The sequence below is a fragment of the Miscanthus floridulus genome, chromosome 18 (assembly GCF_019320115.1).
Source record: "Miscanthus floridulus cultivar M001 chromosome 18, ASM1932011v1, whole genome shotgun sequence".
NCBI lineage: Eukaryota > Viridiplantae > Streptophyta > Magnoliopsida > Poales > Poaceae > Miscanthus > Miscanthus floridulus.
In genome coordinates this window covers 136,716,875-136,742,846 of record NC_089597.1, presented here as the reverse complement: position 1 = coordinate 136,742,846, position 25,972 = coordinate 136,716,875, and the positions used below count along the sequence as shown (strand labels likewise).

Below are 25,972 nucleotides of genomic sequence, written 5' to 3'. Positions count from 1 at the left end.
CGTATGCATGTTCGTACGTGGACTCGACGGTGATGACGCCGTTGGGGCCTGGCATCTTGAGCTTGAGGTAGGTGTAGTTGGGGATCGCCATGAACTTGGCGTAGCACGGGCGCCCCAAGATGGCGTGGTAAGCCCCCTTGAATTCAACTACCTCGAAGGTGAGGACCTCCTTACGGTAGTTGGATGGAGTGCCAAAGCAGACGGGCAAGTCAATGCGTCCGAGGGGTCGTGTGCGCTTCCCTGGCACGACGCCGTGGAAGGGCGCGGAACCTCCTCGAAGCCGTGATTGGTCGAGCTCCAGGAGCTCCAGAGTGTTGGCGTAGAGGATGTTGAGGCCGCTGCCTCCGTCCATGAGTACTTTGGTGAGCCGGGTGTTGCCGACGATTGGGTCGACGACAAGCGGGTACTGCCCGGGGTTTGGAACGTAATCGGGGTGGTCATCCCGGTCAAAGGTGATTGCTTCCCGAGACCAATCGAGGTACCGGGGGGTGGCTACCCTGACCGAGAAGACCTCCCGGCGTTCCCTCTTTCGCTGGCGCGCCGTGAGGCATGCCGAGGGTCCGCCAAAGATCATGAAGGCGTTGCGTACCTCGGGAAACCCATCATCTTTATCACCGTCCCTTTCGCCGGCGCCCCTTTTCCTGGCCTCATCGTCGTCGGGGAGCCCAAGCCTGGCGTAGTAACGCCGGAGCATGGTGCACTCCTCGAGGGCATGCTTCACCGGGCCTTGATGGTAAGGACAGGGCTTCTTTAGCATGTCGTCAAATAGCCCGGGGCCGCGGGGGCCTCGGGGATTCCTGCGATCTGTTGTGGCGACGTGAACGGCCTCGAGGACCTCCTGCTTCCCCGGGCGACCCTTCTTCTTTCTCTTAGGGACGTGGGTGGGCGAGGCCTCGGGGGCCTCGTCCTTCTGCTTCCCCTTGGCGTTGTTGTTGGGGAAGATGGCCCCCACCGCCTCTTCGCCCGAGGCGAAGTTGGTGGCGATGTCGAGGAGCGCGGCGGCAGAGCGCGGGACGTTGCGTCCTAACTCTCGGACCAAGTCCCGACAAGTGGTGCCGGAGAGGAAAGCCTGGACGATCTCCGAGTCACCGACGCTGGGTAGCTCGGTGCACTGTTTGGAGAAGCGCCGGATGAAGTCTCGGAGAGACTCGTCCGGCTTCTGGCGGCAGCTCTTAAGATCCCAGGAATTCCCAGGGCGCACGTAAGTGCCCTGGAAGTTCCCGACGAAGATCCTAACCAAGTCGCGCCAGTCGTGGATTTGCGAGGGGGGGAGATGCTCAAGCCAGGCTCGCGCCGAGTCCGTCAAGAGCAAAGGGAGATTGCGGATGATGAGCAGATCATCGTCCGCGCCACCCAGTTGGCAGGCCAGGCGGTAATCGGCGAGCCAAAGTTCCGGGTTGGTCTCGCCGCTGTACTTTGCGAGGTTGGCCGGCTGTCGGAACCGGGCGGGGAAAGGAGCAACGCGGATGGCCCTGCTGAAGACCCGAGGTCCTGGCGGCTCAGGGGAAGGACTGCGGTCCTCTCCACTGTCGTAGCGACCGCCTCGGTGTGGGTGGTAGCCTCGGGCGGCTCCGTCGTCGTGGCGCCGTCGCCTGCCAACTACTTCGTGGTTGCCCTGTGCCTCGCGTTGGTCCCTAAGTCGGTCGCGCACCGAGGGGGCCCTGTCGACCGTCGGTGCGCGAGCGGCCTCGGGACGGACCGAGGCATCCTGGCCCCCTCGAGGTTGCGCTGTGGGTTGCTCCGAAGTGCCTCCGCGCCGGCGGGAGGCGGAACTTTCGGCCTGCTGCACTGCTGCGGTCTCGAGGAGGTCGCGGAGCTCTCCGCGGACCCGTCGCCCTTCGGTGGTGGAGGGCTCGGGCATTGCTCGGACCAGCATCGCAGCAGCTGCGACATTCTGGCTAGCGCGGTTAAAGATCGGGGGTGGCTCTCCCCCCTCGTTGTCGTTGATGCGGTGATGGACGTCGCGGGCCCTCCCTCGGGCTCCTCCGCCCTCACCGCGCCCTCGCTGCTCCTGCTCGAGAGTGTCCCGGAGCTGTTGCAGAAGGAGTCGGTCTTGTTCGACCTTGGCCTGAAGCTCGCGGAGCTGCTCCAGGTCTGGGCGACGATGCCCCCCGCGAACGGGATTCTCGTTCCGTGCTGCCGGGGCTACGAGACGCGGAGGTGTGGCATCACCCGCCCCCGCCCGGGGCGGTGAATGGTTGCCTGTCCTTTCTTCCTCTTCGCCCGCCGTTGGCATCCCGAGCCCGACGTGGAAGCACTCACGGGATGGATCATAAGTCCCTTCGTCGTCGGAGTCGGAATAGCCGAGGCAGTAGTCGCTTGCGGCCAAGAATTGGCGCAAAGCCCCAGGGTTGTGGAGTTCGGAGAAATCCACCCCGGGCCACGCCTCGTCCTCGTCCGAGGGGTCGGAGTGGGTGCTCAGGTCGAGAGCGAAGCGCTGGCGGCGTTCCGAGGGGTGCTCGTGAGCGGCAGCGTAAGCGTAGGCATAAGAGGTGGTGGCATTTCTCAACCCAAAGGGGTATGGGGACGGGGCCGTCTCCATATTCTGCCCCGCCGGGGTCGGCTCTTCAGGGAGTGGCGGAGCGGGGCTAGACGACTGGGCATCGCCGTAAGCCACCGGCGATTTTCCTTTGTCCAGGCTCAGGTCAGACAGGTCCCCAGCCAGGGACCCCGTACCAACAGCTGGTCGTAGGATATCGGCGGGGAGTGGCGTGCCGCCCCGGGCTCGCGTAGCGTCGGGGTGGCCTTGCTCGCGCCGTGCCTGGCGAGCGTGGCGAGAGCGGCCGCCCGGGCGCCGCCTGCGCCTGGGCTGCCGGGGCGCGACTTCGTCGTCGGACGGTGGGGTTCGAGGAGTGAGGAGCACCATGTCGTACTCATGCCCTAGAGACATGAACTCTAGGCTCCCGAACCAAACTATGGTGCCGAGACGCAATGGTCGTATGTGGTCTGCCATCCGGAACTTGCTAGGATGACGAAGCTGACACGCAGAGGCCCCTACCTGGCGCGCCAACTGTCGGTGTTTCGGAACCGGGGGTCCCTCAACCAACGAGTGAATTTGTGCTGCGTGCCCCTAATCCCGGATGGTGATGCAAAGAGACACAAGGTTTATACTGGTTCGGGCAATCGAGGCCCTACGTCCAGTCTGAGAGATCGATCTTGTATTCCTTGCACCGGAGTGCTCGTAGTAGGGGGTTACAAGCTAGGTGAGAGAGGGGAGTTAGCCCCAGGTCTCGGCGAGGGTGGTGCGGGCTGTTTGAGACGTTGTTCTCAAACAGCGTAGAAGTGTGTGGTTCTATCGGTGTGTTCGTCTTCCTGCCCGTTCCTCCTTACAAATGGCACCGGCTACCTCCTTTTATAGCCACAAGGAGGAAGCCAGAAGTACATGAGAAGTTTACTATTTGCTGACGTGTTCTGCTCCCCGGAGCAGCGCGGCGTCGTGGGAGTTCCCGTCGGTGTCTAGTCGGTATGGCCTCCAGGCTGGCGACCTGCTGCGCTCCTGTACATTTGTTGACTTGGTGAAGTGCCGAGGCCTGGGGACTCCTGTGGTCGGTTGTGCCGAGGCCGAGACCCGCTGTGCCGAGGCCGAGACCCGCCGCGCCGAGGCTTGCTGTGCCGAGGCCCTTGCAGACGGCAATGTGGGGTCTTGGCGGCCATCGTCGTAGTTGATTTAGGCGGAATCAGTGCGGAACGTGCGTCTACAGGATATGGTACCCTGTATTGCCAGCAAGGAATGGTAAAAAGGTGATTTGACCGTTGTCCCGTCGCTCCTGTCGCGGTGTGCTGCCGATCGTGGCTTACGTAGTGGGCGCGGTTGGACGCATTGATTGGATGCGACAGCTTGCCAGAGCGGCTTTTGAGGCGGAGGCGACGAGGTTGCGGGACGAGCCCAGCCTCGGACGAGGCGGAGCGTGGCCAGCTCGCCTGAGGCCCTATCGGGAGTCTCGGGCGAGGCGGATCTCGGTCAGTTCGCTGGTCCCGAGGTCACAGGAACCTAGTTCTGACTTCCCATGTCGTGTTCGTCCTTGGTGCAGGAGTTTAGGCAGCACAGTAGCCGGTAACCCCTGCACAGTCCCATCGTGGATGGCAGGGTGCTGACGTGCTGGTCTGTTACTTCGCCGTACTGTGCCGTCGTGGGGCTCCAGTATGGCGTGATGCAGGACATGGCGGGCGACGTGCTGGTCACCGTGTAATGACGTCGTAGGGAACAGCGGCTCTGCAGATGCCGAGGCCGAGCCATCGTGGGGGGCTCGATGGTCATGAACCCTCAGGCTGCCGAGCCCGTGAGGCAAACTTGTCGAGGCCTTGGGGGAGTTATTGGCCCTGGGTGCTGATTTCGAGGCCACAGTAGCCCAGACGTGGCTCCCCATACCGCGTCGTCCTTGGTGTAGGAGTTGGCAGCACAGTGAGGCATGGGCGTCAACCTATGTGCACGGTGGTTAGTACAGTGGCGGGTAACCCCTGCCCAGTCCTGCCTCCTGTCCCATCGGCCATTCTGCTGTACTGTGCCGGGCACGCGGCTGTTGTCAGGGGCAGCAGTTGGCTGAGTTGACGCGACACGACGTTTTGCCAGAGGAACGGGAGAAGGAAGAGGTAGCGGAGTGCTGCCGAGCCCGCCATGCGCGAGACGGAGGGTCGGTGGCCCGGCCGAGGCTTTTGGCGGGGGATCGGCCGGGACCCGTGGTGAGGGAGCCTCGGGCGAATCGGAGAATCGGCCGAGGCTCGCTGGTGACGGGCCTCGGGCGAGTCGGAGAATCGGCCGAGGCCAGCAGCGTTTTGGCTGGTATCGATCTTTACGAAGTCTAAGCAATCGTTTTTTGGGTCTTGCTTAGGGTACCCCTTCTCACGGTATCCGACAGATAGTTTGTTAGCTTGGTTTATATATCATCAGTTTGGGTTATCATGCCTGTGTCTGATGTGTGTGTGATGTGTATATATATAATAACTAGTGTAGATGGCAACATGCCAATAATGTTGGTTGCCATCTGTACTGTAGCAAGCAGTAATAAGTGCATGTACAAGTAAGACAAACAAAAGGGTGGATAATATAATACACCCTTTGGTCCCAAAAAAAAACTGGATGTTTTAGTTTTGTCCTAGGTCAAGTTGAGTTTTACCAAATCTATACAGAAATTTGCTAACATTTATGATACTAGATCGGTATACCTTAATATTTGGGTGTATAAATTTGGTCAAACTTTAGATAGTTTGAATTAAGACAAAACTAACTAAAACAAAGTTTTTTTTGGGACAGAGGTTGTAATGTATAAATTCCAAAAATTAATATAATTACAGTAGTAAATTAGCTTGGCTCCCTCCCTCCCCATGTCGTCAACTGGAGTCAGCGTACGTCAGCAGCCATGGATACGATGGTTCGGTGAAGCTAGCTAGCTAGTGGCGAGACAAAGCATGCATCAACTGAACTGCTGGTTCATGGCATGGCGGCTTTGCCGGGGATGTCACCTCCTGCTCCGTCGACGGCGCTGGCAGCAGGTTGAGGTCCAGCTCCAGGTTGATGGTGCCCTCCTGCAGCAGCTTGCTACTGTCTTGGTCCCCCGTCCCCGTGGCGGTGACCACACTGTCGGGCGTCGCTACGGCCGACGAGCTGGTGGTGAGCGGCCGGTGGCGCCTCATGTGCCCGCCGAGCGCCTGCCCGGACGCGAACACCGCGCCGCATGACGAGCACTCGTGCGCCGGCCTCGTCGCCGCTGCAGCTGCTGCGTCGGTCCCCGCTGCAGCTGTGCGCAGGCTAAGCGTGGTGGTGACAGCAGCAGCCGCCTCCTCCGGCCGTCGCGGCTGCTGCTGCTTATCATTGTTGTGGCTGGTGCGGTGTCCGCCGAGGGCCTGGAAGGAGGGGAAACACTTGTTGCACGTCTTGCACTCGTACGACACGCACACGCCACCTCCGGCCTCGGCGGCGGCGAAGAACCTGCGGCTCGTGCTCTTTGGCCTGCGGGCGGGTACCGGTGCCGGTGCCGGTGCCGGCATTACTCTTGCTGGCTCAACGGCGGCGGCGGGGCCCTGAGCGAGGAGGATGAGGCATTTGGCCATGTCCTCCTCCTCGTCTTCCTCCTCCTCTTTCTGTGTGGTGGTGGTGCTGCTGCTGTGTGAGGAGGAGGATGAAGCGGCAGGCGACGAGCAGTGGTGTCGACGTCGCTTGCTGTTGCGCTGCGTCTTCAGCTTGGCGACGGAGGCGCAGGAGACGATGGCGCCGCCGGTGGAGTAGTCCGGGACCGACATCGGCGTGGTCGTCATGATAGATGAGCGCCTCTCTCTCCTCTCCTCTCCTCCTCTTCCTCCTCCTCCTTGAGCATCTATATTATATACCTATGTGCTTGCAAATAATAAAGGTAGGAGAGAGATGGATCGGAGATGCCGGCCGCTAGCTCCGATCCATCCACGACCAAAAATAACCCTGGTTTATAGGGATCAGGAACTGCATGCATGCAGATATAGCAGTGTAATGAATAGGGTTCTGGACGGCTCCTCTTCTCTTTTTATAGCAACAACCAAGAATTAACCAGAGGGAGAGAGCCCCGATCGCGCGCGCCATTCATTCCTACACAAATAGTGACTACCTTTCACATATCTTAAACTAGTTGGACATCCCGCACATTGCTGCTGGAATCTCTTAGAAATAAAACTGCTGCATGTTTGAGTTGAATCATCTACACGTTCTTACATCTTTTTTTTTTTTTGAAATTGTTGCATTAAGAGGTCGGAAGTAGCGGGATGGCATGGCTATTAGTGAGAGATGATGTGGATGGCTTGCATATCGAGATAGAACTTATAGTAGGGATTAGCTTTATAAGAGATAGATTGACAGAATCAAACATTTGATTATTGACAGGCACGCGCCATATACCACTGAAAGAATAGAAGTTGTTCGTTATATGAAGACTTGAATCCGCATAGGCATATTCGAGTGCAAGGGATCTAACTAGTTAGAGCTAGAGTCACTTCACCAATCCATTTCTACTTGATCACACAATTTAATACTCCATCCGTTTCAAATTGTAAGATGTTTTGGCTTTTCTTGATATATTGATTTTGCTATGTATTTAGATGTACACACTATATCTAGATTAAAAAAGGCAAAACGTCTTACTCCCTCCGTTTCAAGATATAAGGCACGATTTAACTTGGTGTGGTCTTCAAGGTCATACTTTAACCGTTAATTTATACTATTATATGTAATTTATGGCAACAACAAAGTATCATTAAAAAGTATTTGTAAACACAAATCTAATGTTACCACTACTGTAATTTTTTTTATATATTATTAGACTAATTATTGGTCAAAGATAAGGAAGTTTGAATTCTGAAATACGTGCATGCCTTATATCCTTTGATGGAGGGAGTATAATTTAAGTTTATAAGAAAACATAAGGCAAGGAACCAATCAACCTACCGAACCCTGATTTCTATTCATATTTTTAGCTTTCTATAGTCGTATAAGCCTTGCACAACCATCATCTCAATTGAATAACATCCATACATGCTTCCTTTGTCTATTTTTAAATGTCACTATAGTATTCGTGCTGATCAAACTTGTACAAAACATTTATATCTCAAAATAAGTTCATCATGAAAATAAATCTAATAATCTATCTAGTGATACTAATTATGTACCATAAATATTAATATTTTCTTGTATATATTTGATCAAAGTTAAGTAAGTTTGACTTCTTACTTCTTAGGTAAAAATGGACGAAGTGAGTATATAATAATAAAGGACCTGCTTCTTGGGGACGGCAAGCTCGCTGAGCCCGGGCTGTGGCGGCTGCTGGAGATGGCAAAGGACCTCGCCGGAGAAGATTGATCCAGGCACTGGGGTGGGGTGCTTCCATCTCCAGCAATTGGGTCGTGAGTAATATACACACATTGACACATACATGCCCACCCATGCCACGGCTTGCGAGCTACTGCTGCCAATGTGCAACCATGCATGTATGTAACAGCACTCAACAATAAAAATTAGAAGTCAATGCTACTCAGCATAATAAGGATCTAACAAATATCAGTTACAATTCTTCCTTACTTGTCAGCAGCGAAATTACAAGAGTCAATGCTATTCAGCAACCGAAACCTCAAGAGTACCACAAGATCAATAACAATGTTAAACATGACGGAACGAATGAATGAATGCTGGATTCCAAATTGCTACAGCTGCCTTGCTATCTCCTGGCAGTGGCTGTGGCAGGCTACAATTTTTTTGCTACAGCTACCTTGCTATTTCCTGGCAGTGGCTGTGGCAGGCTACAGATTAACGTACAACAACAGCAAATGGATTGTTATTGCTTCTAACCTAACTAAAAGAATCAATTCACAGTGTGAGGGAGCTAAGGCCCTAGGCTGGACAGAGTATTGGTGCTTTGCACATCATAACAATCCGATGAAACTACTACGTCTTCTAGCTGTTCGATGCGGAACCCTTCTGCTCTCGCTCCACGAGCTACTATCAATCTCGTTATGGCAACTAAGAAGCTTTATTAAGTCTACCCTGGTCTGGGATTTCTCCTGTTGTCTCTTACACTTGTTAGCCTCCACCACCCTGTCCAATCTATCACAAGACGCTGGGGGAGTGTGAGCTCCGGCTCCAGTGCTTGATCTGCAGGTGCCAATGAAAAGTTGTCATTTTGGAGATGAGGCAACCAAATATATAAAGAAAGACGCACAAAAGCAACTGAATGTAACGGCGGCCTGCCATGCTAATGGAATATATATTTTTGTGTACCATGTGCATAATCATAAGCATGTGATCAAACAAATGGCAGGATGAAATGGCTACAAGTAATAATGCACATACCTATCCTCATCATGCTCTGAGCGTGCAAGCGATACAGATTTTTCACCATTATTTGGGTGGCAAGCAGGACAGAAGAAGGTTTCTGGAGGGGGTCCAAGCAAGTTGATGCAATCAAAATGGTACCACTCATCACATTGGTCGCATGCAATCATGGCCCTGTTATCATAGGGCTTACAGCAAATGCAGTAGAGGACACTGCGATCTCTCAGTAACTGCAATGAAATGTTGCAAGTGAGAAAATAACCCATCACCATGCATATGCTGAAGAAATAATGAGACCAGTATTATATAGGTGCATGCACCTTTAGTTCCTTCTCAAAATGTACAGAGAGATTTTCCCCTTCAGCTATAAGTCCATACACAAGATCCAGTGCAAGCTCACCAGAATCACATGCAACCTGTATCACGACATAGTCAGGGGTATCAATAGTGTTATTTCCATCCTGGGAAACAAATTGTAGAAGAGACCGAAACCTCACCTTCTCTGCTTTAGCCAGCCACTGCAGGCTGGTTTCCTTTATTTTACTAATCTCCAACTTGAAGAAATCCTGATCGCATATTTCTAAATGTGAACCCTGAAAATATCAATGCAGTCAGACATATATCAGGGAAGATAGATTCATATAAATTGATGGTACAGAAATATACTGTGCTGACAATGATCTCAGGTGAATGTTGGTACCAGATCAGCTATAGGACCAATCTTAAAATGCCAGCTGTTTTTTTTTCCTTGAACAGGTCTAAGGGATTTAGGGTTCATTCCACATGTGGAACAAAATTTTGAACAGCATAATTCAATACTTTAATTTCCTCTGCATTTTTTTGATGGAAAATGGCAGGAGCTCTGCCTTACATTTAAGTAGCAATATAAGTAGAAAAACACAGTCTGATCAAGCAGAGATGCTGCAGCTATGTACAGAACTACCTTAGCCGAGGATAAGCAAAACAGACTCAACACTAGAAAAACTCGAAAGTCCCTATTACAGGTTTCGAAAAGCACGATGCACTGTTCAATGTCTTCCTTTGCTCGTAGCACCACCGTTAAAGGCGTGGAGCATTCATGTTGACCTAATATGTTTCCTCTGCATTTTAGTCCTCCACAATGGTATCAGGTATTACTCTCATTGGCGAAGGACCTAAAAGGGAAATTTCCACATCTCCCCACAACCCTACCCATTACTGAACACCTAGAGATGACCTTAAAAGACAACTCTAGTCTTTACACAAAATAAAAACTGTATTACCTCTTTATCAAGGCACAGTACTTCTTGCATCGATGTCTTTTTACCACCATACAAGAGTTTATGTATTTGTTTCTTCCACAAATATCTGCTCAACACAGACTCAATTCTGCAACTGATATAGTGATCATACAAGCCAGAAGCTGATGTCGCCTACCAAACACAATAGCCAAAAAAATTAGTTACTCAGTAAACAGCAATAGCACATTTATTAGTTATTTTAACATGGAAATCAATTCACAATTGGAACCATGTAACATCAATGTTTAAAAAAGCACTATAGGCACTATGCAGGTGGTTGGGCCTCCACCTTGTGCCTAGGCGTTGCAGGGTGTTTGTACTTTTTGTGGGCTCATAGAGTAATACCATAGCGTATCAGAACAGAAAAAAGGAAGATATCAACATGCATCCATAAATAATATGATCGAAGTTATCTATAATTTTCCAAATTTTTATACATATATCAAGTCCAAAACATCTCTAAGCGGGAAAAAGCTAGACAAAACGCCTGTCAGGCAACGCAGTGCAGCACTGCCCAGCACCTAGGCATCGCCTTTTTAAACAGACCAAGACCAATGGCTTTTCAAAATGAGAGAAGTTTGATAATGATCACCTTGAGAGCAACTAAAAGAGATTTGAATATGACAGTAAGATCTTCTCCATGATAAGAGTCTGAATCATCCAGAATTTGCATCAAGTAGGCATTCAAGTTACGAGCCTTCTCGACAATTTCTTTTAGTAAATTAATTTCCTCAATCCTGTAGAAGTGAGTTTTAGTCGACCAGAATAAGAAACCTGAATCACAATTAAATGTTCATTTTCAGGAGAAAAAAATTACCCAGTGTATAAACCCTTTGCAGAAGAGATGAGTTCATTAAGTGCGGTAAGTGCAGGACGGTTTCCTTTAGACATCTGTATCATTTACACGAGTATTAGACTATAAGTGAAATCATCGCCGTAATGGGAATTATCAAAATAAACAGTTACCTTTACAGGTATTTGGTTCTCTAATTGGTCCTCACTCTGCAAAAGTGAACAAAATGAACACATCCATTCAACTGTCATTTGTGTAATAGCAGGCAGGTTTTCCACGCAAGAATCATGGTACCTGAACAAAGAATCATATGTCACCACTTACCAAAAAAGGCAAAACAGAATTGTACAAAAACAAGTGCTAATAAAAAAGATATTAGCTTTGACTAAACTATTCAGCACTCTTGACTTAATGCTAGCAACTTGCATCTTTGAGCACTATCTTTTTCCATTTTAACATCATGACTTGAGCGGAGAAAGATCAGTGAGTGGCTCCTACAATCTTTTTTTCTCTTTTTATAAAATTTATATAGATATATACCACAGTAGGGTTTTCTCCTCAAAAGTAAAAAATGATAATGGAACATCAAACCAAGCAGCAGGACTTTACCAGTCTTGACAAGTCACACATCTAGATGCGAGCCTATCTCCGATGTCGCATAAGCATAAGGCACATAATCTTTTCTTCATACAATCCTCAGCATATAATGTGCAAACATTAACCAATGATCCTCTTATCTGAAAGGAGAAATAAATTGGTCAAAAGTATTTTTCAAGAAAAAGAACTGACAGAGGAAACCTTGAAATAGAAACCAACCTTTACGAGTATGGAGAGCAAAGAACTATTATTTCCATCTAGAAGTAGAGTACAGTGGCACTGATTGAGCCACTCTTCAACCTTTTTAACCTCAGCAACAACTTTATCCATCTCAGGGCAATCAAATGCAACAGACTGGCCATTGTCCTAACAAGATACAGTTTCAAAAAATAAGGACTAGCATGTAAGTGTCTTCGTAAGGCCAAAGCCCACTGTGTGGATGATATATTGCAAATCTAAAGTAATAGCACATACTCTGAGACTTCGCAACCTAGCCCACGACTGGCCATCAGACAACATGAAGAAGGTGTTACATTGCTCTGTCCATAAACTGAGAGGAGGGAAGATTTACTATTACATGAGAAAAGTACAGATGACAACTGTAAATATGAAGTAAGTAGACTAAAACATATCTGAACTGACAAGTCACACATACAGAAAGGCTCAAACTTCCATATTTCTTCCAAAAATTCTGAGATGACTAGCATACACATTTTGGATAAAATTAGCTTACTTATGCTTGTTTACAGCATCCTCCAGCTTGGCAGTCATCATAGGATAAGGAACATCAACCTCCTGAAACAGGAAAAAATGATAAAATAAATCATAAAACAAGTGCATGGAAAACAGAAAAGGCAGATGACTTCAAAACACTAACCTTGAATTCTGCTAAAATGCTTTCAACATCTTCCAATTTGGATTTTGCAGATGTTCCAGAACCAGGAAGCAAAGTAAGTGCTTTTCTTAGACAAGACAATGCCCTCATCAACAATGTAACCAAAGAACAATCTGATAAGCAAGCAGGAAGGTGGACTGCTTCTTCAATTAATCTATCAACATCCTGAAAGATCAAATTTAGCTCTTTGCAAACAAGGACAATAGTTGTTTGTGCTTTGCAGGTTCACAACACAATTGTGGCTATTGAAAAAGCATGTGTCAAAGCGAGAAATAATCTTGTGAAGATAACACAGCTTAAGACAGCAAACCAAACTTAATCTTGTGAAGATAACACAGCTTAAGACAGCAAACCAAACTTTAAATTTATTGTTAAACTCAAATAATGAGTAAGAATGGGACAACTATTTTCCCAGAAACTCACGTATAAAAAGTCCTATATTGAATAACAAATTACCTGCAACAAAGGAATCATACAGCACAGAGACAGTGCATCCAATATCCATCTTAGCATCAACAAAGAATCCTTCAGTTCCCGAAGAACCTTGAACTCAAAACCAAGAGATAATCCAATTTCTATTTCTGTGTTCATTTTACCTTGCAGCTCCTCCAATTTTCTTTGAAGTGTGTCAACTGTAGAGCCAATACCATTTAAATGAAGTAAGGTTCTAAAATTGTTGAGTAGACTTAGTGAACCGCGTTCCCATTTTTCAACATTGTTGAGAACAGAATTAAGTGCTGAAGTGTCAAGAATGACTTTCAAATTTGCAGGCTGATTGATTAAATCCTGTGATAGAATGAAGAACAAAGGTTAAGTATCCCACTACAAACAATTATTCATATTACTAAGCCAGATTTTGTGAACCTTGATATCTTCAACTTTAAGAAAGTCTCCAAATGTAAGTTTATTGCAGTTTGGTCTCAAATAGGCCTGACATTTGTCTATCCACAATTTAGCAATATCAATCTCTGCTTTCACATCCAGTTTAGACGGAAGGATAACTCTTATTCCCTCTGAACACCTGCAATTCAAGAATATATTTGGTAGGGTGACATTCAATTCAAAAGCACAAGAACATATCAATTCACTTCATGGTTACTAGTACCGCATATGGTCTTCAAACTCAGAGAGAGAAGCTGATTGCTCAAGAATAAGTCTAGACTTCTCTTCCCAGGCAGTGGCCTCTTTGAGCATCCGAGACAGATCATCAAATGGTTGCTCCTCTTCAATAGTTAGCCTGGCAGGTAAGAAACTTAAGAGCGACACAGAGCTAGATAATCATTCTAAGAATACTTACAGGCTAACAAAACAAGTAAACTTACATTGAAGCTTCTTTTAAAACTTCTTCAACCACCTCCATTGGCATTACTGTTGCAAGTGCCTATTACATGCATGAATGTATGATCAAATTCATAATCTGTCTAGGCATAAAAACATATGTTCACCCTAGACAATGGTGCAGAAACTACCAAACACACCTCAGATGCTTGCTTCCTACATAAGGACCTCTTTAGTTCTTTCTCCACAATAGGCAATTCATCAACTGCGTAGGATAATAGCTCTTGTGAAAATGATCAAAACAACCAAACATTTCAAATACAACAATATCCATGGGGGGAAAGTATTCAAGCATGCCTTTTACTCCTAGTAATTCTGCTTCCTTCAGAATGCCTGTCAACTCCTCAACAACATTGTGATAGTCACTCCTAGCATAAAGTTTTCCGAGTATGTTCTTAGCACGATTCACCCAAGAGCAACAATCTGAGTAACGTTGCTTAAGAACGTTCAGCTCTGGAATGCTAAACTTGGCACCATCCGCAGCAAGGAGGAAACCCTCCAGCTCCTGGAACATTCACAATACAGGAATAGAACATCCAAATTCATCCCAAAAAATATATATAATAGAAGAAAGAAAAAAGGAGGAAAAGCCACCTTTAGATCAGGGAAGTCTTGGAGATATAATTGACAACGCGTTTGCCATGATTCCGCATCTTTCCACAGCTTTGAAATAAGATCAATCTCTGGGAGTAGAACTCGAAGTTGTATTATCTAGCCAGGTTTAGGAATTGTCAGATATACCAGTTCAGAGTATGAGTTTATGCAGAAACATATGAATGTCAGAGCAAATCAGATGAACTTCAAAAATCAAGTTGACAGCAAAAGGTTCCTGAAAAAGACAAACCTCTGATTTTAGTTTATTGAGGACATCTATGTCAATAATGCCCAGTTTATTCTGTTCAAGGCAATCCCTTGCTTTCTTCAACCAGGACTGCAGCCAAAATAAGATGTAAAAAAGTTTAAGACACTTGCTATTTTCTAAAATGAATGTGGGATAAAATGAAGAGTATGCCTCTAATAATGTAGAAAAATATGAAAGAGATTATCCATTTTTACACCATATACCTTTGCAGAAGATAACTCCCAAAACAAAGTCGATGATTCTGTTAGCTTAACTGGGAATTCTGAAACCCTCGAGTATAATGTTTCCAATTTATCTACCTAAGGTAACATGACAAGAACCATTGTAAAAAGAGCTCCATGAAAGAGTTGACAGAAGAATACAGGATGCAAAATAACTGTGTTCTGTCAACTACAGAGAAAAGTGTATGGCTGTAAATTAGAACAAGGGGCTTACTGTTAAGCAAGATGATAGCGCATAGTTTACTTCATTAATCAGCATTTTTCCTTCCTCTGCATACGCCTGCAGTAGGTAGGGGAAATTGAAACATCACAGTTATTTTAAGGCCAAGTACAAACTACAAATGTACCCAGGGTGGCATACCTGCAATTTTGTAAGACTAGGCTCATAGCACGGGGCACATTTCATAGCAACTAATTCTTCTATTTCCACATAATTTACTTTTTCAGAGCAACCATCTTTCAGAAAGTCCTCAATTTTGGAGAGACATTTTCTAACACCCAAGGCCCAGTTCATAGCCTCTGTTAGTCTTACTGTTATGTTCCGGACCTACGGCGTACACATTACTACAGTTAATATAAGTCATATAATACTTGAAGACATGTAAGCAAGTCACAGCATGCTTGGTCAAAAAATCATACAGAATCCATGGCATGGTCACTCCAAAGAAATTGTTTAGCTTCTTCTAAGGCAGTGGCATAAGATCTTTCCAGGAATGGCATCTGGAGAATATGTTCAGATTTTGAAACCCAATATTCTGCAAGCTGTGCATATGATATGTAGCGACCTTTGACCTAGAAAAAAGCAAATAAAGCGTGCCTTAGAGAAAGGTAAGAAGGAAAACACAACAACAACAACAACACACCCAGATGTGCATAATATTGATCCTTTACGAGGCATATTTCAAGACCAAAACATCAGATGACCATGCTTTCATGGTAAAAAGAAGCATGGATAATTGGATAATAAAATTATAAAAATGAGCAAATCACTCCAAGCATACTTTAGTCAATAGAGAACTAAATGCAAATACTCAAAATATATCTTCTTGACAGAGCCATTTTATTTTAGTCAATATCAAACCTTTTTAGACGGCACATAAACATCATTGAGCAAGTGTGGATTCTGCATAACATTGTCCCTTGGGGGACTAACCAAAGAGACCTGGCAAACTAAATCCCCCAACTCTGCAAGGGTGTGTCGATAAAGTAAGCAATGCTTCTCTGGACTGCATTCACAAAGGTGCTTCCAGTGCTGGAAAAAGAAACAAATTCAATGATACTTAAAATACTTGACTTAGATCTAATAAAAAGAACATTCGACATCACTGCATAAGAAATATGGCTCATTAAACATTGTTACAGGGAAAAAATCAGAAATACTGAGCTGAGTTGTTCAATATAAAAATAAAAAAAATGAATGAGCACATAAATATGGCACGGTTAAGAACTGAATAGGCAAAACAGTTGCATGATAGCCTCCTAATTAATAACTCTGCAAGACAGACACACCTCAAGGCAAACATAAGAAGACACCCTACAGTTACAGGAGACTGCTGAAAGATACAGATACTGTCGACAAATAATGCATGTAGGGTCCTGCATGATAAAAAGTTTCACACTGATCAAAAGAAACAAAATGAACCTATCAGGACATAGGATGGAAATTTACGGTGCTGTACAGCTACCTCTTCACTTCCAATAAAGTTTGGATTGATCCTTGGCAACATTGGGCTAGATTTGACAATCCCATTAATCCAAAGCTCTACTCGACGTCTTCTCTCATTTATAAAAAGCCTTTCTATTTCTCCCTTCAAATGGGGAAGCGACTCAGCATCCACACCATTCTGTCCAACATAATGAACATGAATTTAGGGTTAAGAAGCTAGTATTACACATGTTATAGTTACTATAATAAGAACAATGTGCAGCAAATTAAAATACCATTGCAAAACCTATTCATTACAAAATACCTCAAGACGGTTTATGGACATTGGCTGGAGTGTTTTTTATGGAGATTCACCAAATTTGGCTTCGGTCTTAGTCACTGCTAGGGATGAGTTGAAGTTGTGGGTCTTGGCAGGAACATGAGGTATTTCGTTCCTAGTAGCCCTGACGCCCAAGACAGTTTAGGTCTGGTTGGTCTTGGGTCGGTTTGTTTCTTGCTGCAAGGGTGATATTTAATCTGTTTTGTGCTAGAGTGCGTGGGTGAGTACCTGTGGGGAGTGTGTTTGAGTGTGGTTTTGTAGGGGTTCTCTCCCCCTTCTTAATATAATGATACTCAGCTCTTCTACGTGTTCAAGAAAGATAATACAAAATTGTGCTTCAGACAGAGGGTCTTATAATCAGGCATCCATTTTATTCATTACAACACAGGATGAGGATGTTAACATCACGATTGTAACCTTCTAGGGACCAGGGCCAAAACTAATGAACTAAAAGTTCTTCACTGTTTGACATGAAAAAAATGTATGAGTAGAGAGTTAGTTTATCCTGACATGAAACAATGTTGAAAGCAGAGTATATGGCAAGAATTAGTAGACTGATTAGAGAGATACATGGTACATGTATATATAGGTAGGGATAGGGGCGGCTTATAGAAACAGAACCGTCCTCTCCCTTACCAGGTACAAGTCAATCTACAATACGTGCCGGACTTGGAGTCCAAGGCGCATAGCCTGGCTAACTATACCTGGCCACAAAGCCCAAGACAGGTCTCGTCTGGCAAATGTGATGTGTTGTGCTCTCTATTTGTTTTGCCTAGGTCGGGTCGTTGTTCCATTGTGCTTTGTTTATTTTCTTCTTTAATGAAATTATACTACATAGTATGAGACAAAAATGAAACAATAAGAAGCATCACATGGTCACTGCAGATTTCAGTGGCTAGTAATTATCCTCAACAAATGGAACATCAAAATTTTGTATCTTAGGCGGCAAAAAAGATAAGAAGTTCACACCCTGCCGCAGTTTTGCTATACATGGCAGTTGCCCAAGATGGTAGTGCTTCTTTTAGACAACATAATAATAAGTACTATTAGATTAAGAGTTAAATGCACCAAAGGTACATTAACTTATGCGGGAGTTTCAGATAGGTCCATCAACTCTAAAAGTTGATTTTAGGGTCCTTCAACTTTTTAAGTTGTTCACCGCAAGTATATACTGGTCCACGTATGCATCTAGCAATGACATGGCATGCTGATTAGGCAGTTTCCTGTTAAGGCATTTTGTCGAGCAGGTCATGGACATGCGAGGCGGAACGATGATATACGTGATAGATTAGGGGTAGCACCAATTGAAGAAAAGCTTGTCCAACACCGGTTGAGATGGTTTGGACATGTCCAACGGAGACCTCCAGAGGCACCGGTGCGTAGTGGAATCCTAAGCCAGGATAGTAACGTGAAGAGAGGCAGAGGAAGACCGAAGTTGACTTGGATAGAGGCAATAAAAGAAGACTTGAAAGGATGGAATATACCCAAAGACTTAGCCTTAGATAGGAGTGCTTGGAAGACAGCTATTCACGTGCCTGAACCTTGATTGCTTCTGCTGGGTTTCAACTCTAGCCTACCCCAACTTGTTTGGGACTTAAAGGCTTTGTTGTTGTTGTTGTTGTTGTTGTTATGGACATGCGAGGACCGGTATGGACACCAGCGCCACGCTTGTCGAAGCCAGCCGCGCACCCCTGCCCCTACGCGCGCACTGCTCCGGCAACCAGCAAGCCGACCGTGCGCGCCACTGCCCCCACACTCGCCGAACGCTGCCCCCCACAAGCTGCATGGCACCAGCCGGCCGCTCCCGTCCTCGCCAGCGCCCCGCATGCCATTCTTCCTCACCAGCGAGAGCTATGAGGGAAGGTACATCCCCACGGTGGGGGCGCACATCCGAGACGCGAACCCAACGTTACTACCTGTTAGTCTATTTATTATATATATATATATATATATATATATATATATATTGATAGTCAAAGCTAAAAAAAACAACTGGCAGGAAGCCTAAAATGAGTAGGAACTTTCTAACCTTTGCAACCACATACAGAAGCTCCTCATGTGACAAAACAGGTGCTTTACGGTATAAGCGATATAGATCAGCCCCAATTCCACCATGAGGTAACCAATCAGCAGGGGCAAAATTTACAGCCTCGGCACAGTTCAAACCTGAACTTTGAATGATACATTTAAAAATTTGGTACATGATAATATCTGTGGGGGGGGGGGGGGGGGGGGGGTGGGGGGTGGGGGGGGGGGGGGGGGGGGGATGACTGGCCTGAATTACCTAAATTGAAGCCACCATGGAATGACCTGGGGAAGGTAATGACAAAGTTTCCAGGTTCCTGAAGAAAGCCAACAAAAAAAAGAGGACGAATGAAATATACCGGTAGTCCTTAAAACTTTTCTGGGGATGTCATCTAGGTCCACGAACTACTAGTTTGAAGTTTCAAGTCCCTAATAAAACCCTTCCTACTCAGTGTTAATCCACCTACTTGGCATCCCTACCATCATCTTAATGTTTAACACCTTGCTAGAATACATGTCAGCATAGCACGCCTTCTAAGCATACACGTCAGCATATCACACCTTGTTAGCATACACGTTATCATTGAAATGGTAAACCACCTAGCTAGTATAGGGACATGATGAAACTGCAGATTAATAGTTTGGGGACCTCGATAACATCCTTGGACAAATTTAGGGACCACAGGCACGTTTTTCAAGAAATATCAAATCGAATACTCTAGCTTTTAGACAAAAAAAATACTCAACCATCCTAAAACGAACTAGGCAGCATTACAAATATGAAGAAATAGGCACCCAAATTCGAGTCGAAGAGGACTCGAACCTGAGTGATAGGAATTTACACACACCTCCAGTCAACTGAGCCAAGCTCAGTTCTTATCTTCTAAACCTAAGAAAACCCGGTGATATTTAATTTCGGTAGTTTGACATATGGAACAAAACCAGTAAAGGAATACTTGTACAATTATGCACAATCAGAATTTTAAGAGTGAGAAGAAAAAATTCCATATCATTGAACAATGCTAAGATCATGTCAACAAACATCCATGAATACCAGTTGTATCAGAATGTATCTGATGTGAGGAAACAAAGCTTCCACCAACCTGCATCACGCTATAAACTGGAACGCTATTTGCTCGTAAAATAGATGGATTCAGCATTGTGACAAGGTGAAAAAGCAGGTCCGGTTGTGCATCAAACAGATCAGGTAAGGCCTGGCGCATAACCTGCAGTTGTATATATTAAACATAAAATTACAAATAATATAGAACTAGCAATTCTCGCAGACAGCTGTGAGCAGGATTTGGTAACAAAAATCACAGGGTAAGTGGGTAACACCGCACAGAGCGGGAGCTCTCTGCACCGGGTACGCCCTTTAAGTGGGTAACACCGTGTATGTTTACCCCCTAATATCAATGTACAAATATAATACTACAAGACAATGCATTATTATTGCACGTCTCCTCTTTCAGAGGATCAAAGATACTCCAGAACAAATAAGCAAACTTTAAGATACAAAGAATTCAAACAAGAATGTATATAGATCAAAAATAGATCTATAACTAGTTAACTACCCCCAAGTACTATAACCATTAATGTTTTCTGATAAATAGTAATTGCTTCTAGTAGTAAAAAGAAGTAAGCCCATTTTTGGCACATCAACTCTTCTTTTTGTCGAATTTTGACCGTCAGCTATAATACCGTCAAAATTTAGCAACCCAACTATCAATACTGTTTTATTTTGAACTAGAGCCTATTTTCATTGATTTTTAGACGACTTAGCAGCGTTTTTTCTGCAAGTTGCCTCTTGTTTTTTGGCCAACAAGACCATGCAAAGAGAGAGAATGACAATCTCAGGTCAAAAATGAATGGTAATGATAGTTGAGATACCATTTTTTGATGATATTGGAGTTAGGGTCAAAATTTGACAAATAGAAGAATCGAGGGGTCAAAATGGACTTCTTTCTAGTAAAATAAAGCACAATTTGTATTGGCAAGGCGCGTTGAAATTTCTGTTTCTAGATGGGTGTGTGTTGTGTGTGTTTGGACAGGGCTGCTACTCTGCCTCGCTCTTTGTACCTTTTCCTCTCTTAATGAAATGACACACAGCTCCTGCGTATTCCCAGTTACTAAGACAGAAAAATTCAAAGATTGTGGAGTTGTACAAGAAGTCAAGAACAAAATATAAGGTATTCCTACGTGTGTGAAGATTGATACCCATACATCAGAACATTGCAGTTTTATGAACAGAGATATTGATGTTGTCGGCAATGATGTATTATACCTGCTCAAAGGCATTTGCTTTTGCTCCAGGCACCCCATACCAACATTTTGGCTCACCCCTGAAGCATAACAAGAATAATCACATTGTGATATAAGATGAAGTGACTACATGTTTTGTTAACATACAACTTCTTATATAAGATCAGAACATTTCATCCATTCATAAATATACGATGTTTTAGAATCTTTTCCTGTCCAGGAATATATGATGTTATGTGCCTTCAAGGATATTGTCTCCTGGCCATAGCATTATAAGATAACCACGACAAATACTCTTGCACAGACTTCAATGGCACACCGAAGCATGCCACCGTATTGTTGACTAGGAGCTTTTTATAGTGTGTGCATGCCATCATGTGCTGCTACAAAAATGCTAAAAAATAAATTGGAGACTGCATTGAACTCAAGGCTTCTGGCCGTACATGACAAAGGCTCTTTACCCTGATAAAAAAAGTCTTTTAAGCATCAATCTGCATAGAATGATGCAGCACTGTGGGTCAAGTCTATAATTCTTGTGAAAAAAAATTCTCAATCATCACCAGAAGTTTACCTAATGCTAATGACATGTGATGCTCTTAAAATAGATGAACACGACAACAATCGTTTTTCTCTTCTTCTTTTTTTACTGTTTGATTTCCTACTTAAACCTATCCACGCATTGCTGTGGTTAGTTGGGTACTCAAGCTTACTATCAGAAACTAATGAAGGTGCCCTCCGTTCGTGTTTTCTCAACTTTTCGGCAGTAACATCCTTCACAGTACTTGATCATGGTGGAACTACTACTTCCAAGGTACTCCCTCCATCCCAAATTATACGTCATTCCAACTTTCTTGGAGAGCCAAAGCATCTCAAGTTTGACCAAATTTATATAATACAATAATATTTATGATACCAAATAAGTATAATTAGATTTTTTTCATTAATTATATTTTCATAGTATACCTACTTGATGTCATAAATCTTTGTAATTCTCTCTATAATTTTGGTCAAACTTGAGATACTTTGACTCTTCAAGAAAGTTGGAATGACATAATTGGAATGGAGGGAGTAACTTGTGTTTCTCTTTGATGTCTAATAACACATAAATACTGAAAGTGGAAAGCATGGAATATAGAAGATTAGTTTTCACACGAACCACTCGATGTCTTGACCTAGCTAAATGATCCTAAATGGATCATGATCAGTTAAAAAATGGGGGCATTTCTTAAATGAGCTCTATAAAATTTTCAGAACTAATGAAATTAACCTATGAACCAGAAAAAAAAATTAAGTGATGAAAGTTGCATATCTAAACATGCTGCAAGCATGAAAGCAGAAGGCCCATGAATGTTCGATGAATGGTATGTGCAGGTTTCTACGATCTGTTCCAAATTCTCTTCAACTACAGAATAAGGAAGTTAACTTTTGGATGTCCTTAGGCTTTGTTTGGCTGCACACAAATCCACCCCAATCCACGTGGTTTGGGAGGGATTGAGGTGGAATTTAGTTTAAGTTCCACCTCAATCCCTCCCAAACCATGTGGATTGGGGTGGATTTGTGTGCCGCCAAACAAGCCCTTAGTGTTAAACGTATTTACAAATCCACCTATCTAAAGTTCAGTCATTGGCACTGGCTTACTCAAAATGTAAGACAAACAGATTTACATGTTCTCCAAAAATAATCATAATATAACAGTGCAGCAAGACAGATGGGGAGACACTCGATAGTACCAATTCTTACTATTTGCAAGAAGCTAGCTGGGGTGGGGTGGGGGGGGGGGGGGGGGGGGGGGGGGGGGGGGTTATGCGTACCAATGCAAATAATTTATTGAATAGAAACAGTGGTCCTCAACATGCCAACAAAATGATGAAAATAGCATCCCTATGTAGAGCCATGGGACCATTACACCAGCAATTTTATCCTTGACTGTCCTAAGAACTGAGCCAGGCAGATTTGGAAAATTGTTCAAATTCCACGGGCTTGAACAGTACTTCTGCCACGTCTCTAGGTCCACAGATGATGGCACTGGATCACCGAGACGAGGAAACCCACTCCCATAAATTGAAGTGTCCAAGTCACTCCCGTACATAACCTCTAGTTCCCCTACCTTCCCCTCCACAATCTCCCAGAACTGCTTCTCAATTTGAACACGGCTGGGATTCCTCTGCCCAAACCATCTCTTTCTCACCCTCTCATCAAACCGCCGGAAAGTCTCAAGGAAGCAGGACTTCCTCCTTTGGATAAACCCAAAACAATCTCTATCAGAATTCAGGCAATCTGAGCAATACCAGTTCCCTGGAGGCACTCGCTCGAGGGGCGGTGACAAACAGTACAAATGCCAGCCTTTATCACAGCGATCACATAGGAGCATGACATCCCCATGTAACCCGCTACTACACTGCTCACAAACTTGATCCACTTCATCATTAGACACGGTAGACGCAGCACCAGAGTTTCTCCTTTTCCGCTTCCGGACACCAGCAGGCGCCTCATTGACTGCAGTAACCACAGCATCAAAGTTCCTGCTCTTCCGCTTCCGAGCACCAGCAGATGCCACATTATTTCCAGTGATGTCACCACCACTTCCATAACGACCATGAGATGTCCCTCTGCCTAATTTCTTGCGGGAGGCATTTCTCCTTTTCTGGCTTTTAACACCTGTAACCTCCTCAACCATCTCCCCGGTATCAGATTTGTTGCTCTCTTCATCCTGTGAACCAGAAACAGATGGCTGATCATCAGATTCAGCCCATGGCTGCTTTCCCTTGTTCCCATCCTGGTTGGCGAACTTCTCGTAGTCATAAAGATGCTCGTAATATAGCTGCGCAAGCACGTGCTTGGCACACTCTGATATATGCATTGGCGCCTTATCGTCGACGAGGCGGACCACGTCGCCCCAGCGCTTCCCCTCACAGGCACCGTCGTAACCGCCGAAGCGCTTGACAGCATGGAACAGGCGGCAGAGGTCGAGCGGGCGACCATCCGAAAGAGCGGGCGACTTGGGAAGACCCTTCCTGCGGCCCCGGCGATGTGCGGAGGAAGCCTTGAGGAAGCGACGATAGTCGAGGAGGAAGGTGTCGGGGTCAGCGGGGGCGGGGCGGGCGAGGAGGCGGTGGATGGGCTGCCTCTTGGTGGGGAAAGAGAGAGAGTTGAAGTCGAGGGCGTGAGGCGGGGACCATGACGATGGCGGGACGATGCGGCAGATGCCGTAGGGCTCGGCGAGGGGGCGAATACGGGCGACATAGGCGAGGGGGTCGGCGAACTCCTCCTCTGTGGGGTGGAAGACCGGCGCCTCAGGGACGGAGGTGGGGGTGGCGGCGGCGGTGGCAAAGGCAAGAGGGGGGCCCTTGCCCATGGGCGGTTAGGGTTAGAGGTCAGCGAGAAATGGCAAGTGAAGTGAGGATGAAGAAGAGGATAGCGTTGGGGAATTTTTTTTTATTTTTAACACTTTTTTAAAATTATTTTTAAATCTGACATTGTTTAATTTTTTTTTTCAAATCTAACATTTTTGGTCGGGTCTATTCGCATGGCGCGGCGAATTCAAGCTGCCGCGCCATGCATGGGGCGGGGCAGGGGTGCCAACGTGACAACGTCCCGGCCCGTTGGTCGTTGACGTGGCGGGGCCGACGCGCCATGCATCATGGCACGGTAGTGCCGCGCCACCCATCATGACGCGGTAAGGCTGACGCGCCACCCATGGGTTATGTTCTCACATGAGTCAAGTTATTTCGTCGTGTTGGTTTAACGAATAGGTCAGCAGGAAGGTTAAGTACACGAGACAATCAGTACACAAGTTCAGCAATACTAACGTGTACACGTCCCAAGTTCATCGCAAGTTCGATAATACCTCTGTTCGACATAACTTCAGCAAATCATAACTATGGCACAACTTCATCATTACATAAGTACGAAATGGAGGCAGGGAGGGAGATAGGGCCGGCTCAGCGTAACACCCTAAAATATCATTGCAAATCAGTAATTAACTTTATCATTTATTTGATTTTCTATGTATTTTTAACCTAGGCCAAATAATAAATTTTAGTTAAATAAAATTAACTATAAGGTTTAAAAACATATTTGTTGCATTCATGTCCAAGCATACTATTTTTGGTTGTGTAGGACTAGGTTGTTTGAGGTTGAATTCAAATTTCATTTGAATTTGATCAATTTTCAAAGCTATAGAAATAGAAAAGGATTTTCTTTTAAAAACTTTCTTCCTTCTCCTATGTAGCTCAACTCCAGAATCGTCCAGCCTCCTTCGCGCACTTGGCTCGGCAGCCTTGACCTGCTAGCGGCCTAGCTCGCGCCTCCCCTCCTTCCCTTCCTTGCGCATGCGGCCCGCTCAGCGACGTCGCTCCGCGCCTTGGCTTCGCTCGCACGCGCGCGTGCCCGCAGCCCACTACCGTGGTCCGCTTCGGCCTTCACCGCAGCGCCCACGCCCGCACGCCGCTCTCTTCCCCTCATTGCACACGGGTCCCGCCTATCGGACGCGTCTCCCTCCCTTCCTTCCTCGCCTCGTGCGGTGATGGCGTGCTTGCCATCGGAGGCAGCCGCACCTGCCGGACCACGCCAAGCATGGAAGGCGTCCAAAATCGCCCGCATCACGCTCCCTTCCATCTACCACACGCCGCCCGCCTACAAAACCCCGAGCCGAACCCATTCCTCTCTCCTTTTCCCGTTCGACGTTCAAGCTCTCACCATCGCCCGTAATCCGTTGTTCCAGCGCCCCAATCGACGACGCTGACGCGCCTCGGAGATCCGTCGTGACTCGTCGCAGCCGTAGGTGCCCTTACTTCTTGGTTTTGGTCATGGATTGCTCGGATTCACCCTCACCCACGCCCTTTGTCTCTCTCAAGTTCGCCATCGCCGTCGACCCAGCCCTTCGAAGCCCTCCCGGACGCCGCGACCACCTCCGTTGGACTCGCG

At 46.0% G+C, this 25,972-nt stretch overlaps 2 protein-coding genes across 3 annotated transcripts; both read right to left on the bottom strand.

Annotated features, from left to right (window-relative positions):
* Positions 1–5,162: 5,162 nt before the first annotated feature.
* Positions 5,163–6,344, bottom strand: LOC136524818 (zinc finger protein ZAT5-like). The gene has a single exon (XM_066518062.1). The coding sequence runs from the start codon at positions 6,250–6,252 to the stop codon at positions 5,389–5,391; it is 864 nt and encodes a 287-aa protein (XP_066374159.1). The 5' UTR covers positions 6,253–6,344; the 3' UTR covers positions 5,163–5,388.
* A 1,662-nt stretch (positions 6,345–8,006) lies between these two features.
* LOC136522807 (lysine-specific demethylase JMJ17-like) lies at positions 8,007–24,459 on the bottom strand. 2 transcript variants are annotated; one of them, XM_066516609.1, is made up of 33 exons: positions 22,858–24,459; positions 21,069–21,126; positions 19,888–20,010; positions 19,044–19,101; positions 18,789–18,925; positions 16,460–16,618; positions 16,284–16,370; positions 15,856–16,026; positions 15,414–15,566; positions 15,136–15,321; positions 14,989–15,054; positions 14,757–14,852; positions 14,536–14,622; positions 14,286–14,402; positions 13,989–14,196; positions 13,832–13,896; positions 13,676–13,734; positions 13,459–13,590; positions 13,218–13,374; positions 12,810–13,139; positions 12,336–12,518; positions 12,192–12,253; positions 11,933–12,008; positions 11,678–11,824; positions 11,471–11,598; positions 11,035–11,155; positions 10,886–10,959; positions 10,661–10,805; positions 10,051–10,200; positions 9,286–9,381; positions 9,109–9,204; positions 8,807–9,018; positions 8,007–8,608 (listed from the first exon to the last, which is right to left on the bottom strand). In XM_066516609.1, the coding sequence occupies exons 1-33, from the start codon at positions 24,399–24,401 to the stop codon at positions 8,380–8,382; spliced, it is 5,712 nt and encodes a 1,903-aa protein (XP_066372706.1). In that variant the 5' UTR covers positions 24,402–24,459; the 3' UTR covers positions 8,007–8,379. The 2 variants fall into 2 exon arrangements, with proteins under 2 accessions (XP_066372706.1, XP_066372707.1); XM_066516610.1 differs by lacking the exons at positions 18,789–18,925; positions 19,044–19,101.
* Positions 24,460–25,972: the final 1,513 nt, after the last annotated feature.